This window comes from Amblyomma americanum, chromosome 8, assembly GCF_052857255.1.
Source record: "Amblyomma americanum isolate KBUSLIRL-KWMA chromosome 8, ASM5285725v1, whole genome shotgun sequence".
NCBI lineage: Eukaryota > Metazoa > Arthropoda > Arachnida > Ixodida > Ixodidae > Amblyomma > Amblyomma americanum.
In genome coordinates, this window is record NC_135504.1 from 92,791,699 (window position 1) to 92,811,054 (window position 19,356).

The following is a 19,356-nucleotide window of genomic DNA, read 5'->3' on the forward strand; positions in this document are numbered from 1 at the left end:
TTCCTCTTAGCCGCAATTTTCATCATTGTTCCTTTATGCTACAGTTTTGGGACTTTTGCTATTAGGGAGCCCTCCACTACGGACCTATTTGTTCCTCTCTTCTTTCACTCCCTCCTTTATCCCTTCCCTTACGGCGCGGTTCAGGTGTCCAACGATATATGAGACAGATACTGCGCCATTTCCTTTCCGCCAAAAACCAATTATTATTATTATTATTACGTTAGACGGAAAACTGCTGTTACCGCAGAGTGACACTGTGTATATGTTGAATATTTCACCCAGTTACTGCATTTTTGTTTGCACTGGGCATATGGTGTGCAATAATGTTCTGAAAGTTTTCATTTCATTTTTTTAATTGCGGGAGTACATGACAGCGTAAACTTCTGAGATGGTGATTTCCTTATATTTTTTCACCTCATTATGAGTCTAAAGCATACTCTGCTGAATGCTGACCCCTGCATACTTGAATCCTTCAAGGGCCATTTAGCCTCCAGTGGAAAAGAGTTTATGAAAATTATGCCCGTTCTATGATAATATGCATTGGAATAAAAATGCCGTATTCTCAAGCTTTCGTGTTGGGTTTTGGACCATGATCCGAAGCGCCCTTTCATCCCGCCTGATGCATTTCCGGCGTGAGAAATTTTTTTACCTAATACGCAGCCTCTTCAAAACTTGAGTCGTAAATAGCCGCGCTATACTAGTGGGCTGCATTTTGAAAATTGCACTCAGCGAAATAATGTTTGAACGCGTCTCTTCATATAGAGTGAATAAGCAACGATAAGCGTGAAGCAAAAACTTTTCGGTGCAATAATTTTCTACCCTTGTGAACGGAAAAGGGCACGATGACCCCCACTCATATTTATTATGGTTAGATCTACGATTAGATCGATTGAGCCATGAATTGAGCGAGAAAGCGAAACGTGAATGAGCTTCGTGTGCTGCTCGACCGAGCCCATATCGTTAACTGCTTTACACAAGATAATTTCATGCTAACAAAATGTTAAGGCTGGCACACTACTGATTTTAATTCCGAGCATCAAACAGTGTTTTCAATTCACGCCACCAAAGAGAAAATCGAGCTTGGGCAGCGGAATCTCAAGGCACCAGCAGCGCTCAACTGAGCCCGCTGACATCGGCGCCATCTGTCGGCTTGCAGCCGAACTGCAAGGCGTGCTCCACCGCGGCCGAGCATAATCTGGACGCTCCAGCAGGCGCAGTGTCAACACCTGAGTATTCTTGCACCGTGGTCAAGACCGGCCTTGCTCCGGTTCAGCGGCATTCCGCGAAACCTACGAGGTGACGCTCCCGCCTGCATATCCTTAGCAAGATTTACCCGACGCAATATCGGGACACTTGCCCGTGGTGTGGCAGCAAACCATCGTTGTACCACATCATGTGGGAATGCAGTAAAAACGACAGCTTTCGCAAAGACCCGAGTGCGGAACAGTGGGAGAGCCGGCTCTCCAGCGGCGATCTGGGTTGCCAACAAGGTCTGATCCAGCACGCCCAACGAGCAGCGAAGCTCAGCGGAGCCCTGGAATAGGGGCACCGACCCTGTGAGAAGAAGGAAGATGGACCTCTTCTTTCTCGTCTGCTACTAGCACCTTTCTAGAGCATTAAAAGTCTTTCCTACCTACCTACCTTCCTCTTCCCTCATGAGACTTCCCTCCTCGCCCAGCCGGTGCTGTCCTGATGCAGGGTGATGAAGATGGATCGCGTCGAAATGTAGGAGGAAACAGGTTCTCCACATCCCTCCCTCCTTAAACGTTGGCCTATGGTTGTACTCATCCATGGATGCCAACGATGAAGTGCCCACGAGCGTTGCGGTGACAACTGCAAGACAGCTCGTACAGGTGGGGTGCCGCGGTCACCCGACGAGCAGTAAGGTCACCGGGTACCCGTCCTTGTCCCGCGGCAGGCATCCAAAATAAGCGTGCCGAGAGAGTGTTCGCACTGACGCACCTTTGCTGGATGGTAGGGGGAGGGATGGCCCCCTGCTCTCGTAGCTTCTGCAAATTCCTCGCGGGAGACTCCGCAGCTCGATGACTCATGGCAGGCAGCTTCTCTCGAACTCTACATATCACTTCGATGATCTCCAAAAGTTTGAATAAAAGACAATGGACACCGCGCAAACTGACCATTTGATAAAATGCAGAGCAATGCGAGTGCCAAACAATCCTATCCGGCACCGCCCAAACGCTCGGTTCATTTGAACGTAGCTGGCTCTCTTCGGTCGAAGCAGATTCGCGGTTCACTTTCCTGCATGGTGATGTTAAGCTCACTTGCACTGTATTAGCGTATCTGGTTCCGCGAAATTATCAGTTCGCTTCGCAGCCGAAAAAAAAGTACCAAGTTCATTCGAATAAAGTCAGCTTTCTGTAGTCGAGCGAGGCTTATCGGCTCTAGCGAGGTTAAATATAAAACAAGCAAACCCGTTTGCACGTACTTGTGCCACGGTACAACAGGCAGCTTGTGCCACGGTACGACAGGCTGTCCCAAACGCGACAGGCAGCTCCCTAAGAGCCTTACGCCTACTCGCTCTGACACTTTGCCGGTTCCAACAAAAAACCAAGGTCAATAACTAGAACACAACGCCACGAGGAGATACGGTTCTGCCAAGGTGACCCTACTTGCTCGCTGCTGTACCAGCAACTTCAGAGCGAAACGATGCCCACCGCTTCCCGCACTGTCGGAGCGCCCCGGTGCTCTTCCTGCAATCACGACTGCAATGCAGATCAGCCGGTTACGGCACCCGGCTCGAAAGACACAGAACAGAGCATATTTAAAACTATGTACAAGAAAGATCGGGCCACCCTTCAGGTTTCCGCATTCACACGCTTCTGGTTTGCTGTTCTCCGTGGACTGCTCGGTCTCGGTCTACATGTGCGGACCTCGTAGGTTCACCTCCCAAAGGTGTACCGATGAAGTTCTCATCAAAAGCGTAGCATGCACGGCAATTCTCTCATGCTGCCATTCCGCTCATCTCGCTGTCAAGAAAGCAACTTAGCCTTGTTAGGAACTCCGAATTCGGGTCAGGCTTAACGCTGTTCCAAATCCGGGTGAGAATTCCACGCACCGAACTGACTGTCATCCCTCGTCCCAAAAGCTGGCCACACGTTGGGCTGCAATTGTGGAAATATCGGGGGACAAAGGGAAAGGACGACAAATCGTGAACACTAATATATTATTTATTACACTTGCAATTAATACATAGAGCGGGCCAGCTAGCTACAGAGCATCAACGAGGCATTCCTCAGAAACAGAAGGCTACGTAAGAAGGACTTCCGACTTACCGGCTGGGGAAGGGGCGCGACTTTGGAGGTACCGGCGGCGAACGTTTGTATGCGCCGACGATGGCGGCCGGGTTTTCGCGTGCGCGCTGCATTATTGGGGCAGAGCCATTCCTGAGCAGTTTCTGGGGAAGGTGCCGAGAGCGCGCGTTTGCTGCGCTCACTTCACTGCCTGGAACCAGAAGTCCAGCGGCAAGGCACGACGGATCTCCGTGCGCCGGCCACGGAAGGTGACGAGAGCGTCTGGCTGCAACCACTCGTGAGGCTGGCCGGATCCCGAAAGACTCTCTCTGGTAACCGCCGGTCTTGAGGGGGGCGCGCGCGGTCTTTCATATTAGGGTGCCTCGATGCGCGCGCCCTCTCGGAGGGTGGAGTCATTCTGTGAAGGGGTCAGTGCCGCCTTCCGGCCGCCGGCCGCCATTGCGCACCCCACATTTCGTTACGGTCGGTCGAGAGAGGCACGTGCACGGCGTTTTCTGGTCCGAAATGCCCGAGTGTTGCGTGCCCCAGTGCACGAACCACTCACGGAATGACTGGAAGATGTTCCCATTTCCTAAAGGATCGAAAAGACGACTCGTTTGGCTGGTTAAGGTCAAGCGCGACAAGTGGCAATACACGCACCTGTCGTGTGTGTGCAGTGTAAGTTATGCCATTTCTGCATTCGTAGTTATTTGTTCATTTGTGTGCTTTTTCCCGTAGTGTGCTCGTCTTGTATTCTTGATATCTGGCACACATGCATGCGTGTGTAACTCTTATTTCTGGATAACAAAAAATCTTGTTTTAAATCGCTTGTTGCACACCAGCTGCAAGAGCGTCACGATGTGCACTAGGCGCACGTTGTGCGCTCTTTGTGACCGGCGCCTCGTACAATTTGATTTTGTGCTTAGCTGGAAGAGCATACGCATGGCACAGTAGACGGTAAGGTGAGTTTTAAGTTTGCCTTTCATGTCATGACTTACGGAACGTGTTGACGTGTTTTCCCACCGTTATTCTAGTGCTGCTGTTCAACTCGGGCGGTACTTGCTGTCAGTGCGTGTGTGTGCTCATGCGTGTGTTTGTGTGTGAGGGGGAATAAACCCATGACCACGCATGATGCATGTATGGTCATGACAAGCATGTCATGTCACGACTCATCCTGACTGATTTAGTGAAAATTGATTGGTGGTTACTGCTATGTATAGAAGCCACGTAGTTGTGCATTAGGCATGAGTAATTTGATCATGCATTGTCTGTGCGTTCGCTATTTTTCCTCACCCGATGATCGACGAATTATTTGAATATCGGATAAGAGATGATTGATGAGGCTTTCAAGGCTACGTGTTGGTTTAACCACAGAAATTTATTTTGGGCAGTGACAGAATTAAACGAAAAAGAGAGCTGTTGTGTTCGGGCTATGCAAACTTTGTGGACGCATCACGCCAGTGTTGACCTACAACATTGCCTCTTTGAGCATACATATAACAGAGTGCCACCTTTTATATTTAAAATGATTTCTTAGCTCACTACCCTTGTTCCACCAGGCAAGAAGCTTTAATATTTTAATTTGGAAAGCATAAACGCCTTCAGTTCATATTGTAGAATTCCCTCACACTGTCCCTGCTTGTTCAGAGAAAGCCAACAGTCTTTGGCTTCTTCCTGATTATACTTTACCGAGCCCATAAATTTCACTTGTCACTGGTCGTGAAAGTCCCTGTGTTAGTTATTTTGGGCTGTTTAGAAGGTTAGCGTGAAGCCTTTTCAATTTAAACAGTGATAAGCTGGTGTCACCATTGCATGCTTCCGTGCTACAGGCACATTTTGAAGAGCCTTTGAGCAGAACCGGGCGGATGGCTGGAAAAAACTGAAGCCCCATGCTGTGCCAAGGCTCTTCTCGTTCAGAGGTAAGAAGCCACATATTTGCGCACAAACTAAAGTTTGCGGAGCATATTTCTGAATCCTGTTCCTTCTTGCAGTCGTTGCCGGTTTATTGCTCTAGCTTAGCACTCTTATGACCGGCCATCCTTAGCCACATGGAGCGATTATCCAGGTGTTTCTTCAGAGACAGAAAGGCGCAAATTACAGCAAAATGCTCTTCGTACCACCGGTCAATGAAATAGCTCGTTTCCTCTATTTTTCTGGAGAGATGAATCAACCACGCCTGCCATCCAGAGGCATGCTACTGACAATTTCGTATTTTGTTTAATTTTCATTTTATATGTAGCATACCTCGGAGCATGTTCGTTCATAATGATAAAAGAATGTACCCGCTGAGATGCAACGTCTGCGGTTTTTTTTTTTTCAGCAGTGCCTAAGCACAGGAAGCCGCCAAAAGAAAGGCTTTCACCACAAGGGGCACTTGCGGCAGAAGAAGGAACACATACTCTGCAGCATCAACCCTGTGCTTCTGGTACCTCACGGACAGACATTCAAGACCAGCATGTCATCGACGTGGCTGATATACCAGAGGCAGCAAATCAAGAATTGCTACCAGTGCCGAGTGATGGCACGGAGATGACTCAACATTAGATGAACAACATACCTCGCCCAAGCTCCACGCCGGAAACCTCAGTTCCTGCCACAGATTCTCAGCAAGTTTCCGGCCCACTTAGGGCAACCCGTGACGAATTGTTGGGAGAGAAGTGCAGTAACAGTTCATGTGCTGAAGTGAATAAACAGCTTGAGGACATGAAGAGAAAGTACGGAAACTTCACAAAGTTCATAGCAAGGCAAGTGCTACAAATCAGTCAATTAAAAAGAAGCTTCAGAAGTTGGAAAATGCCAGTGGGGTGTTACGAAAAAAACTGAAGTTTCTAAATGAAGACCAAATGCAAGCCCTATCACGGAGCAGCAACCAAGGTGCCGCGTGGTCGTCGAAAGCAATTGAACAAGCCCTTCAGATAAAGTTCGCGAGTGGAACATCAGGCTATGAAACCCTGACAAAACTTGGGTACCCTCTGCCTTCCAATATGACTCTTCTTGTCCGTCGTCTTCAAGGGCTCAAGTTCCTGCCAGGGATTTTAACTGAAGTGATTGACGTGCTCAGAGTAAAAGCAGAGGGCATGGAAGACATTGAAAGAGATTGCGTACTTTATCTCGATGAAATGAAAATTGCCCAAGGATATGAGCTCGATCGTGCTGAAGATGTCGTGTATGGAGAAAAAACACTCCCAGCAGAGCCAGATGAACCTGCCACTCACTACTTAGTGTTTGTGGTCGGAGGATTGAACTCAAGGTGGAAGCAGATCATTGCGTACCAAGTTACAGGAAGCTCTGTCGACGGTTGTCTGCTCAAGGATTTTTCGCTCGCAATCGTACAGCTTTGCGCAGATATTTCTCTCAGAGTTCTTGCGGTGACATGGGATACTCCAACAGAGCGATGCGGCGCGAGTTCGGTTTTTCCAGTCACAGGAATTCTAAAACGATGTGCTGAATCGGCCGTCCTGTGCTTGAGGGAATGGAACTCTTTTCACAGCGGATGCTGCACACGTGATAAAAAATATTCGGGGTCAGCTTTTGAACTCGATTGACTTTACGCTAAGCGATGCAACTGTCTGCCACCATGGCTTACCCTCCAACAAAGTAAAGGTGGAGCATGTGCGTGCTGTCGTGGAATATGACTGTGACAGAGAACTTAAAATTGCGCCCAAAGTTTCGGAAGTGCATGTCAGCAAAGGACATTTTACGAAAATGACTGTTGGCATAGCAGTTCAGTTTTTCAAGGAATCGCCAGTTGCCATTCGTTGCCTAAAAAGAGAAAAAGTGCTGAAGCCAGAAGCTAAACCCACAGCACGGTTTCTGGAGCTCATCGCAAAATGGTACAAACTGATGTGCTCACGACATCCATCAGTTGCACTTAGTTGGCGAGACATGGCAAAGTACCACGAAGCCCTGGACACGTTGCGCATGGCATCAGAGACTGATTAGAGAAGCGATTGAGCGAACTGAGCGACCAGCGGCGCAGCGCAGGGACGCTTTTCACAAGGTTCCGTTTCACATGCGTCGCTCCACAGCGTTTACTACCGCTGCGAATCTGTGTTGCTGGCAAAGAATACGAGCTCACGGTTGGTTTCAGTGGTTTGCAAACATCAACATGGACAACGTTCATGCATTATTTTGCCAAGATTACTCAAATTTTGTTAAGAAATAAAAAACTCGTTTTGATTGTGACATCATTTCTTTAAGTTCGTACGTGCGGTGTAACCGGCGGCGTTGCGAAACTGTGAAGTCATTTGTAAACATGGACGCTCGTGCAATCGGAGGGGCAGAATGTGGAGCAGACGTGGAGTCATCCGAAATAGATGTATGCGAAACGTTTGACTCGTCGTACACCCATCTCCTCTTGACAGAGGAGTACTGTCTGGTCAGAAGAAAGAAGGCGTTGCTGGAGCTCCCAATTCCGCGGCGCTGGTGGTTGAGGCCCGTCTGGCATAACCGCAAGCAAGAGGCTGAGTACTTTGCTTGCTTGCTTGCTTAAATATTAAGGGCCAAAATATAGCAAATCATTGAAGAAGGAAAAGTATGGGCCATGTAGTTAAGTTTGAGTTTTAGATTATCAGAAAGACCCGGCTGCTTGCAAGACTTCAGAGCTGTCCCTTCCAACACTCCACAGCCTCGCTGCTCAGAAACTTGGTGCACTTCTTTCATGGGCTGTACTGGCATGGCTACAGCCTGGAGGGCTAATTTTTCTAGCACCAGATTAACATAACATTCCACATTGGTTGCGCCCTTGGCGACAGCACTGTGCTTTCGTGTCATATTATGGCGCCCCCTTCTTCTACTTCTACATAAACACTTTTCCACAGATGAGGACTACAAGGTCCACAAATTCCACAGACTGCAAACTACCTTGTGCTCACATTTCTCATGGTTGTTTATTATATTATTTCTACTAGAAATGTGTGCTGACAGATATCTTAGCCCACATGGTATGCTGAAAACACCAAACCTGGAATGTGCAGTCATGTGCGAAAGCGGAGAGACCACATGAGTGGGGATGATTGCGTGGCTGGCAGAAGTGTGTGGGCAAATAGGCTGACATTTTATCAGTCACTCATTGTATGCTTTAAAAAAAGACGCTGCACCATGAGAAAGCGCTGGCACGTACCACATTTGCTCGCGTATAACCGGCACCGAAATTTGAAAAAACGCCTTTAATAAGTGAGGGTGCGGGTTACCTGCTAATTTTTTTCTTTGGGGGGGAGGGGCAGCTTCACAGCAATGCATGATGGCGCCCTTCCACGTGTAGTCTGCCATCCACATTGTCGTCAAAGCCTGTCAAGTCGATAAGTGGCCAACGAAAGGCGTAGCGAAATCCACATCCATAGTCTGTTTATTCTTTCGCCCGCCATTGGCCACGTTTTCTTCAGCAGTGTTGTTGAGCCTAGTGTCGGGCGCTCTTTCATTACTGCACCCCAGTTTACACTGTTTCCCTGCTTTGTTTTGGCGTCATGAGTGCGACTCGTTGGCAGTTTCGTAGCGAAAGAGAAGCTAAGCGGAAAATTTCTCTTGCTGCCAACGATTTGTGCCAAAGTTGTGCTTTCACTGTCTACGCTAGACAGCAAGGTCACGGCGTTCAGCTGGGTACATCCCGCGCTTCTTTGATGGACCCGGCGGGGCCATGTTATCCACAACCCGAGTGTGCACCACACCGCTCGTCAAACACACGCAAAGACAAGACACTTTTCGTTCAAAGCAATGGAACTGCCGGACGCAATCACAAAACGGCGAACGGATGTAACTTCGTGAAGACGGAGCGCCACTCGGTCGACACGGTCAGAGAAATCCAAGTGACGAAATGGCGAACGACTAACGTATGAGACCCGCCGTGGTGGCTCAGTGGCTCCGATTTTGTGGTTGGGCGACGGTACTCCACCACGGCAGCCACTTTAAGTTCTGCAGGTCTGCGTTGGCCTCGTCCAACCACGTGCCGGTGGGGCCATCCTGTTGCAATAATGGGCCGATGACCTGTGCTGCTATAGGGAGCTCGGCTACAGATCCGGAGTTCCCGGCTTTAAACCCGACCGCAGCGGCCGCATTTCGATGGAGGCAAAATGCACAGGTGCTTGCTGTGCGATGTCAGTGCACGTTAAAGATCCCCAGGTGGTCGAAATTATTCCGGAGCCCTCCACTATGGCACCTCTTTCTTCTCTTGTCCCTCCTTTATCCCTTCTCTTAATGCACGGTTCAGGTGTCCACCGAGATTTGAGACAGATATTGCGCCATTTTCTTCCCCCAACAATCAGTTTTTAATTTTTAACGTATGAGACAAGCGATAACTGCCCCTGACAATTTTGGCAGCGATGACTATCCGACTGCCACCTCGAAGTGTCAGAGATCGCAGGGACCTCTACTGGCAAAAATGAGGTACCAAAAGTATGTCAAGCCAATCCAACTGCACAGTAAATCCACCTCAATCCAAGATGGCGCCTTTTGCGCCGGCAAAAAGCCAATAAGATGGCCGATTTTGGCCCGCAGGCGACTCAAATTAGTCTGAAAAATCGAACTTTCGTACTTTTAAATGTCCAAAATATCCGTCGCGAATATGTATGCACTTCTATGGGGTAACTGACAGTGCCTCATCGAAGTCCGAATTACTCGCCGGCTACTGCACTTTATTACTTGCTAAGGAGGCACAAGATAAACTGTGCATTCATGAAATTTAGCGTTGTGCAAGCTCGGTCCTCATGACTCACTTCTGGTGCAAATAGCTGAAGCAAGCATGGGCACATTCAGTTGGGTGAGGTATGCGAGATCTGCCTTACCACTTTGAAGGTTACCATAGGCCAAAACAGGCTACTGTATGAATAATAGGACTCTTGAGCAGGCTGTTTTGTTTGAAGCAGAGTAAAACAACTGTGCTGACATGCTTTCTTTGTGGAGTTCCATGGAAATCAGACCTATAAAATTGAATGTTCTATACACAAGCTGTAATTAATGCACAAGTAGCACGGCAGTTTAGGAAGGCAGTTTTATCTGCTTGTGCAGTTTAATTGCTTTTGCTGCTTTTGTGTACTTACCTTTTATTTTATAACCCAGCCTGCCCAACATTGTAGTTTATTTTTTTGCAGTTACTGTTTCTCAGTGGTTGAGGATGTCGAATTTTGCATTACTTTTCCTGAACAATTAATATTGCTGAAACTGTTCAAGACAGACAGTATTGAAGTGCAGATTCTGTGAATTACCCAATGCTTTAGTGTGTTCTCTTCTGTTTCATGTACAAGGAGAAAGTAAGCATAGTATGGTAATGTTCACCGAGTTGAGGCAGCTAGTTGTGTCAACAGTTTCAGTTGATATCATACAAGCAGTGACAGGCATATTGACTCATTCTTGACGGCACATGTAATTTCATGAATGCCCCAGTGCAGTGGCTGAGTGGTTAAGCACTCGGCAGCCATATTTCAGTGCACAGAACACCATGTGGTCGAAATCTGGAGCCTTCCACTGCGGCGCCCCTTATATACGATTTTAGTTTCGATACCTGGGCGCCGCCATGTTTATTTTACCTGTGCTCACCGCCTGCCGCCGACGCCATCATGGGCTGATAATCCGCAGCCCGTGGGCTGCAGACGAAGCAGCGTGTGACTTCTGGCAGTGTCATCCGCCCGTTTTATACCTGCCAAAAGAAGAAATCGTGCGTGCGGGTTCACCTCGTGTTAATCCTCGTGTGTGCTGTGCCATTAGCACCTGCAACAACCAGCGGGAGCAAGCAACCATGCTTCGACAGAGCAAACGATCAGCTAACCCCAGAAAATGTGTAACCCTTTGCAACATGGCGTGTAGAATTGTACATGCGATTTTTGCGATCTTTTTTGCGAGTTTCTATCGCCGTCATCGATACTTGGGCCACTCAGGTAGCATTCTAATTTCCTGCTCTACCCGACTGTGCTGCCATCTCAGGATTGCTGCGCCAAATGCTTTACCAAAACAAGTGAACAAGATGGACGCTTTGACGTTCTACGACTCGTCAAGTAGGCGCTCCTGGCTTTTTCTTTTCAGTTTAATTAAAATGTTGAATAAGAAAAAACTAAAGCTGCAGCCTTAATATATAAATGCTACAGATTACAATAATATGCATTTAGTTTTTATTCCAGCACTGGTTCGGAAACGGCCGTCATGTTTATCACTGCGTGTCGATTTGTATACAATGTGTCACAAATACACTGCTTAGGCGGCCGCTGCTACATCCTTGTGGAACTGTGCGAGTGTAGCGTTTCTGCGTTCCTGATTTTTTTTTACAGGCATTCAAAACCATGCTAGAACAAGACGCAAGGCTTCGAACTCGTCAGTCGACCAGCTTTTTGACGCCATCATGAATGGAGATGCGTCAGACGCCGGGCTTTCTGACGATGGTTTGGTTTATGGGGGTTTAACGTCCCAAAGCGACTCAGGCTATGAGAGACGCCGTAGTGAAGGGCTCCGGAAATTTCGACCACCTGGGGTTCTTTAACGTGCACTGACATCGCACAGTACACGGGCCTCTAGAATTTCGCCTCCATCGAAATTCGACCGCCGCGGCCGGGATCGAACCCGCGTCTTTCGGGCCGGCAGCCGAGCGCCGTAACCACTCAGCCACCGCGGCGGCTTTTCTGACGATGGAGTCGCTGATGTACTGACAGTTCAAGCAGTAAGTGGCAAGTGGTGAAATCTCTTGTGAGCAGCTGCGTCATTTTGGTTCTACATTTGCAGGATACATCGGATGAGGAACATGATCCTACAATGCATCCGGCAGACGCTGAGGAAGATCACAGTGACAGTGACGAGACGCCTGCAAAAAAAAAGTGAAACATGTCAAATGGATCGCCAAACCTTTCAATCCAGTGGACACGCGCTGCACCTACCAGCCGCTTGGCGGGTCAACACCACAGGAACCACTAAATTACTTCATGAAGTATTTCACGGACGAAGTGTTTGAGGACTTCACGAAGTACACAAATATTTGTCCTGCAGAACACAGGAACGGAACTCTCGTGCTCCGTGCTAGAAATGAGTGTTTTTTGGCATTCTGATTTACACGGGAGTACTGAAGTTCCCACGTGCCCGCATGTACTGGGAAAGCGGTACCCGAATTCCTGCAATTGCAGATGCAATGGCAGTAAATAGATTTTTTAAGCTGAGAAGCGCGTTACACATAACCGACCAGAACGAGCCCAGGGATGCATCTAGCGCGGACAAGTTTTGGAAGATGAGGCTGCTTCTTGACGCCATTAGGTTGCGGTGCCTTCAGCTTGAAGAGCTTGAGCACAACTGCATTGATGAACAGATGGTGGCATTTGCAGGAAGGGTCCCAGAAAAAAAGCTGGTGAAAAGCAAACCAAACCCTGTTGGTGTCAAGATCTTTGTGCGGTGCAGCACCGATGGCCTGGCGCAAGATTTTGAACTGTATCAGGGCAAAGGCACAGGAATAGACCGGGAGTTCTCGTACCTTGGGCTAGGGGGCTGTGTAGTAATGAGACTTGTGGAGTCATTCCTACAGCACCGCAACCTGAAGTTGTTCTTTGACAATTACTTCACGTCGGTGTTACTTCTCAGGGAGCTAAAAGGTATATGGAATTCTTGCCACTGGCACAATCAGGTGCAACAGGCTGCTCGGTTGTAAGCTGAAGGGCGAAGAAGAAATGCGAAAGGAGGAGTGTGGGAGCACCGATATCAAGGTGACAGAAAAGGGAGATGTTGCCCTTGTGCGATGGAAGCACAACAATCTGGTGACGGTAGCCTCAACACACGTTTCTTCTGGTGAATCTAGGATTGTGAGCAGGCGGAGTGCTTCGAAAAAGAAGCGCATTGAGGTGGAATGCCCACAGGCTATACTAGAGTACAATCGTCACATAGGTGGGGTTGATAAATTGGATTTTATAATGTCCCTCTATCACATCAGAGCAAAAACGAAAAAATGGCCTGTAAGAGTAATTTCACATCTCACCTCATTTGCGCTTGCGAACTGATGGTTGCAGTATATAAGAGATGCCTCTGCTGAAGGCCTTCTCTGAAAGGACACGATGGACATGCTTCAGTTTCAAACCGATACTGCTATGAGCCTGGTTGTTTCCGATAAAACTTTGTAGAAGAAGAGAGGGCGACGAAGTGCGGAAAGTTTACAGAAGATATCAAAAGCACCTCACAATAATGGACCCCTTCCCACAAACTTTGTTCGTTTTGATTGTAAAGCGCGCTGGCCTCAACACGTGGATGCACGATTCCCACAGCGTTGCCGAAGACCAGGATGCAATTCCAAATCACGAGTTCGATGCCAAAAATGCGAAGTTTTCTTGTGCCTGTCCGCTACTAATGATTGTTTTTTATCAATTTCACACAAAGTAAGGAATAACATGATCAAAAATGTCTTCTTTTACCACCCATGACCGCAGAATGTATATTGTATTGGTTAACCTGCAATATTTTCGTGCAATAAAGCCTTCGGTTGTTTTTTGCTGACTTCGTTGTATTGAGTCATAGTGTGTACATATGAGGACGCGACCTAATTTTTTAAGTACTTAAGATATCGGACTGATTATAATATTTTAGTGAAATATTGGCTATCAAGAGCATGCACAGGCAGTTTCAAATTTTTCTGATGGCTATATCTAAATGCGTGTAGCAAAGGGGTAATTACACGGACTGAAGGGTTAGTAGGCTAATGGAACGCTATTACCACTTACTGACAGGCCGAATAGCCGCACCTGTGTTGAGAATTCCAATCTCAGTCGGGTATGGGCACTGCTCAAGTCGTTGCGTTTGTCTTATCTCTGGCACAGTCCTGCATAGTGAATTTTCTTACAGTGCATTCTATGTAATTTCAGTCGAATGATTCATTGCAATGCATAGCAGAGGTTGCCGTCCCGCGCATGCCGTATGTTGTTTCTTCTTATACGTTGCCATGGCTGCATTTTTGAATGCTCACTTTGCAGTTGGGTAAAAGTTCGTGTCACCGCTATAATTGATGCCATTGTGCAAATGAAATTAGTATTTTTGTACTAACAGCATTTTTTAGGTGGCGATGCCCACGCGCTCCCGATATTCTTGAACATGTGGGGTGGCGAAACGAAGTTGTGGCCACATTTGCGAAGTCCTTACATCGTGTACTGCTGAATGAAAAGAGCTTTGTCAAGACCATCTAAAAGCTTGTAGCTGTGCTTCGTTCCGGGCCCGATATTAAGCATGGGGAATGGGTTTGCTTCTGTCTGCATTTCATTCACAGAATGCGCTGATGCCTAAGCTTGATGTTGGCGCAAGTATTTTCTGTTCGCCAGCTACGTCCACTACCAATGCAACTCGGGGCCGGCATGAAAGCGGTGAAGAAACAGACATCGCAGACACTCTGAGACCTTTGCGTAACATGGTGCGCGTACATACTTGCGGCTTTTTGTTTTGTTTTTTAATTCCGTCGACTATTGCTGCAATCGGCAATAAAACATTGTTGTCTAGAGGATGTTGGCTTTCCGTACAACATTGCAGCTTTTGTTGTACAGAGGCAAACACGCGCTTGACCGGCGGCTAACCAGCCGAACGTTGCTCCGCGCGCCGGATTATCAGTCCAGGGCAGGATGGCAACAGTGGCGTGTCGCGCAGCACGCATGTTTGAGAGTATTTCTCCCTCTCCTGCTCGCTCCTCGTAAAATGGTGTATAGCCATGTGTTGTTTTGGGATGGTAAACCCTGTATACCATACCAGTATCATGAGGTGATCAGGGGCAGTGCACACAAATAATCTTGACTATGTTTCAATTGATATGTAGCACACCGTAATTGTAATTTGTTTTATATCATTGCAGGGTACACGTGTGACCATTTCCCAGCAGTGAATGTAGCATATTTAAAGAGCAGCCTGGCAGCACTACTTGCACGGGAACTGAAATAATAAACTGAAATGAGTTCACCAACTACTATTTCGCACCTTCTGTTAGAAAATAAATATTCAACTACATTTTTGGTTGGTCAGTAACAAAGTACAGAATATGTTCATATACTACAGCTGACATAACTACTCATCTCTAAGCTAAGCAGATATCTGAAATATCACTTCTTGAAAGATTTGCGAGTTGAATGAGTGTGATGCAGTAAAATGGTTGCTTCATCCAAAATAGTTCAAACCAGCTGCGCACGAAAAAATTACTAATGCACGCCCACTTTATCTAAGGTACACACTGGCTTCAGCACCTAGAAAGTGCACTAAACTGCATGGAAGTGAATTGTGGTAGGACACAGCTAAATTAACATGACGCACATATTATAGGTTTAAGCTGTAAAAAAACTCATGGAAATGGGGATAATGAACCAGGCAAGCTAGTGCTTATTTGCCAGGTGGCAGTAAATTTAGAAGGAAAGGACAAGTTGATTTCTATGGTGCATAGTAGGAGATGAAGCATTGCATTGGGGAGGTGCACCTGCCTGCCACCAGCTCTGGCTGCAGGTCCTGACTGCTGATAGCAGCTAAAAAGGCACGAGGTAATAGTGACCGCTGTACAGTGCATACTGTACAGCGGTCTGGAAGTTTTGCAGACCAAGAAACATTTGCCCAGCTCATTTATTGTGGCACTACTTTCTCCCCTGAAGCCCATCACCATTTCGTACGTCACTTCAATGATCAGGGACAATCTCTCATGGCCCCAGGTAGTGTTACGAAGACGACGAAGCTGGCGGTGGCATGGGGCGTAGCGCTCGCGCCCAACTGCCATTAAATCATATCTCTGCCATTGCTCATCGCACCTCATTCTTTGGCTGGCTGCCACCTGCCATGTTAGCTGCTGGCTAACTTATGATCGTACACGTTTTTGTTGTTTATTGGTGGATGTTCAACATAAAATCAACAGCAGTTTGTGTTGTGTTAATTCAACACATGCTGAACAGAAACTCATGTGGCAATTTTCAACATATGCTCAACACGCTGTCAACACTGGATCACCCATAACTCCACCTTTTCAACATAATTTCAACAGTGTGTGTTGACACGGGTTGCTGGAATTCCAACACAAAGTCAACATGCATTTTTGTAAGGGACGTTACCAACTTCCTTTACCCGGAGCAACACCCTGGTGGTCCCCCATTCCCTTACAGTCCGACTTGGCTCCGTGCGACTTTTTTGTTTCCCCAAGTGAAGAGAGTGCTGAAAGGAAAGCACTGGGAGACCACGGAGAACATCCAAAAGCATGTTACAGCGTTCCTGAGAGACATTCCCGTCGAGGACTTTCAGGGTGCCTTCCAGGCATGGCAGATACATCTCCGCAAGTGTATATACAGGGGGAGAGTATTTTGGAGAATTTTACCCATTTGTACTGGTCGGGTCAATAAATCTATTTTTCCCAGAAAATACGCAATCCTTTCATAATGAACTCTGTAAATGTAAAGAGGAAATGACCGACTGCACATTTATGGCTCATGGCACATTTATGCTTGAAGCAGCATGCAAAGAAACGAATCGATGAAAATGAAGGTGTATAGAGTGATTAATAAAACGGCTCACACGCATTATTGTCATCCACCAGAACTGCCTGCCGCCACGAAGATGAAGAGCGATTCCTTGGCAGATTTTCTACAGGAAAAACTTGCATATGCGTGAATAGGTCAGCAATGTTAAGAACCGTTCAGCGCATATATCTCGACAAAAGGCGCGCGCAGTCAAATAACGCTGACAGGCAGTCCGGCAGCAGCTGCCGTTTTCTCACACTCATGCCTGTACATACTACAGTCGATCCCGTATATATCGAACCCGGATATATCGAATTACTGCCTATATCGAACAGATGAAAAATCCCATTGGGAATCCCATGCAAAAGTATAGCGCTAATGTTCGCGTATATAGAACTCCCATGCACCGGCATATCGATGTATCGAACTCCATGCTGAGCTGTGCCCCGGCAAGTGCACTTCTCCCATCGCATCCCACCCCCGCAAGTGCGCTTCTCCTCACGAAGTTCTCGCGATGTTCCCGCGATCTCACGCGAGCCGCCCCGCACTCTGAGAAAGGGGCATGTGGGTAAAAGGCACGTGACGAGGAGCACTTGGAGTGCGATTGGGTGTGAAAGGGAAGCGCGAGGGAGAAAGCACGCTGACTGCAAAGGCCCGTTTCCTGTTTTTGTTGGCCGACACCGATGGCGCAGCGAGACTAGCGAGGTCAGCCAACACCCTCTAGACTAGCTAAGGCCTCTCCATATCCTCCTCTCTTTTGTGGCTACGTCATCACACTACGACAGACCAGCTCTCGGCGCTTTCGAGGAGCGCCCGTCGTGCCCCCACTTTCTTCAACCGGTCTCCGTGATCTTGGTGAAACAACACGTGCGCAGAGCAGTACCAGCCAAAGCATCAAATTTAAGAAAACATTTTGATGCCTTTATTACTGCTTTGCTGCAAAAATAAAAACGTTATTTTGTAAAAATTTATGCTTTTTGTCGAACCGCTTATTTTAGAATGTATTATTGTTTTTTGTACGTATTGTTACGTGGCGGCCAGCCGAAAAAAGAGACGCTATGATCGATGGCAATGAGATGATTTAATGGCCGGTAGCCAAGCGCGAGCGCTCCTGCCCGCGCCACTGCACAGTTCGTCTTCTTCGTCACAGTATTATTGTTATACTTTTTCGTTTTCGTACAGTGCTCAACTGGAAAATGTGTTCGCACTGCGGAAAACATCAGTGGTTCCTTCATTACGTGTTCGCATTTCTGTGTTTTTTTTGTTCGTGCAGCGTGTGTCACGACACTCAACGCTGTTTCAGAGTTAGCACCGGTACGATAACGACGTCGGTATCGATGAAGAAGTATGTCGGTGCCGGGAGGAGTGTGTCCAGTGTGCAGGCCGTGATAATGACTGGGCATTGCTGCGTACCGCGGTGCCGCAGGAACTATGATGGTGGTGAGCGTGTGCGAGTCTTCACCTTCCCCTCGGACCAAGCAAGAAGAGCTCAATGTATTACAGCTATCCACCGTGCAGACTTCACTCCAGGAAAGCGATTGGTGGTAAGGAAACATACCTTTAACAGTCGTTGTTACTCCTCCCACAGTTGCATTGAAAACGCTGCGGGCAGCATGTTGCGAGATAATTCCGTAGTGCTGCCTCTTTTGGACCGGGTAAATCTGCAAAGTCGTAGCAAAATAGTATTGCTGACATTCAGTTCACACGACATTCATAGAAATTTCTCTCGTACTGTCATGCACCTGTCTGATTTTTAAACTTCAGGTTCTAGAGCATTTACTGTCTGTTTTTTCTTATCCCAGGTCTGCGAAAGCCACTTTAAACCGTCCGACATGGTAAATAGAACAAGCTACACGGATACAAAGACCAGAAAAGTAATTAAAGTGGCGCTGAAACTCCTACGGTTACGTTCTGATGCTGTTCCAAGCATACTTCCAGACTGCCGGGCATATCTTTCTGCCCCAAATGCAAGCACGTCTCGAGAGGCCCCAGATGAAAAGAGGACGCGCCGTGAGGCAGCTGCGTTACAAGATGCCATCAACTTGTGCATTGAAGCACACCAGGCGGAAGAGGACAGAAACAAAATTGACAACTTTCAGGCGCTGTTGAAATGCATACCATGTATCAAGGTCTCCAAATTCTGGACGGTGGTTTCCCAGCATGACTTTATACTCTTCCTCAATCTGACTGTCGATGGTGCCCCAGCAATCAAAAAGTCAGTTAAAGTCACCGAGGACCTGTCTCTAAAGTAGTATTTTCATGATGTCGAGGTCACCAAACTTGATGGCGTGGAGATCATTCCAAAAACTGTGAATATTCGGTGCTTGATAGGTCTGTTGGATGCCGTTGAGAGCTCTGATAAGGCTCCTGCCTTCCTCAAACCTGAAGACAAGACAGGTGGTATATTGAAGCTCGTGCTATCTCTTCTTGAAGAAGCAACAAATCAAGAAATTCAAGACAAAGATCGGCAAGATGCTTTGACATTTTAAAAAAAAAACGAGTCTTTCTTCTTTTAGGCAAGTCACCCCGCTACAGAGCTGTTGGCATTTTCCGGCCTTCTATTTACCATCTCTCCTCATGCTTATAGGTACTTGCGTAACTAGGAGGTCTCACATTACCGCAGGAGTCCAAGATCAGGTGTGTATGCAGGTGTGTATGCATCACGAGTGTATCCAATGCATGTGTTA

At 47.4% G+C, this 19,356-nt stretch overlaps 1 protein-coding gene and 1 pseudogene across 1 annotated transcript; both read left to right on the top strand.

The window, feature by feature from the left end:
• Positions 1 to 3,776: 3,776 nt before the first annotated feature.
• LOC144102613 (uncharacterized) lies at positions 3,777 to 6,699 on the top strand (annotated as a pseudogene).
• Positions 6,700 to 18,060: 11,361 nt separating this feature from the next.
• LOC144101134 (uncharacterized) lies at positions 18,061 to 18,921 on the top strand. The gene is made up of 2 exons (XM_077634171.1): positions 18,061 to 18,213; positions 18,472 to 18,921. Exons 1-2 carry the CDS (start codon positions 18,061 to 18,063, stop codon positions 18,919 to 18,921), a joined length of 603 nt encoding a protein of 200 aa, XP_077490297.1.
• The last annotated feature ends 435 nt before the right edge of the window (positions 18,922 to 19,356 follow it).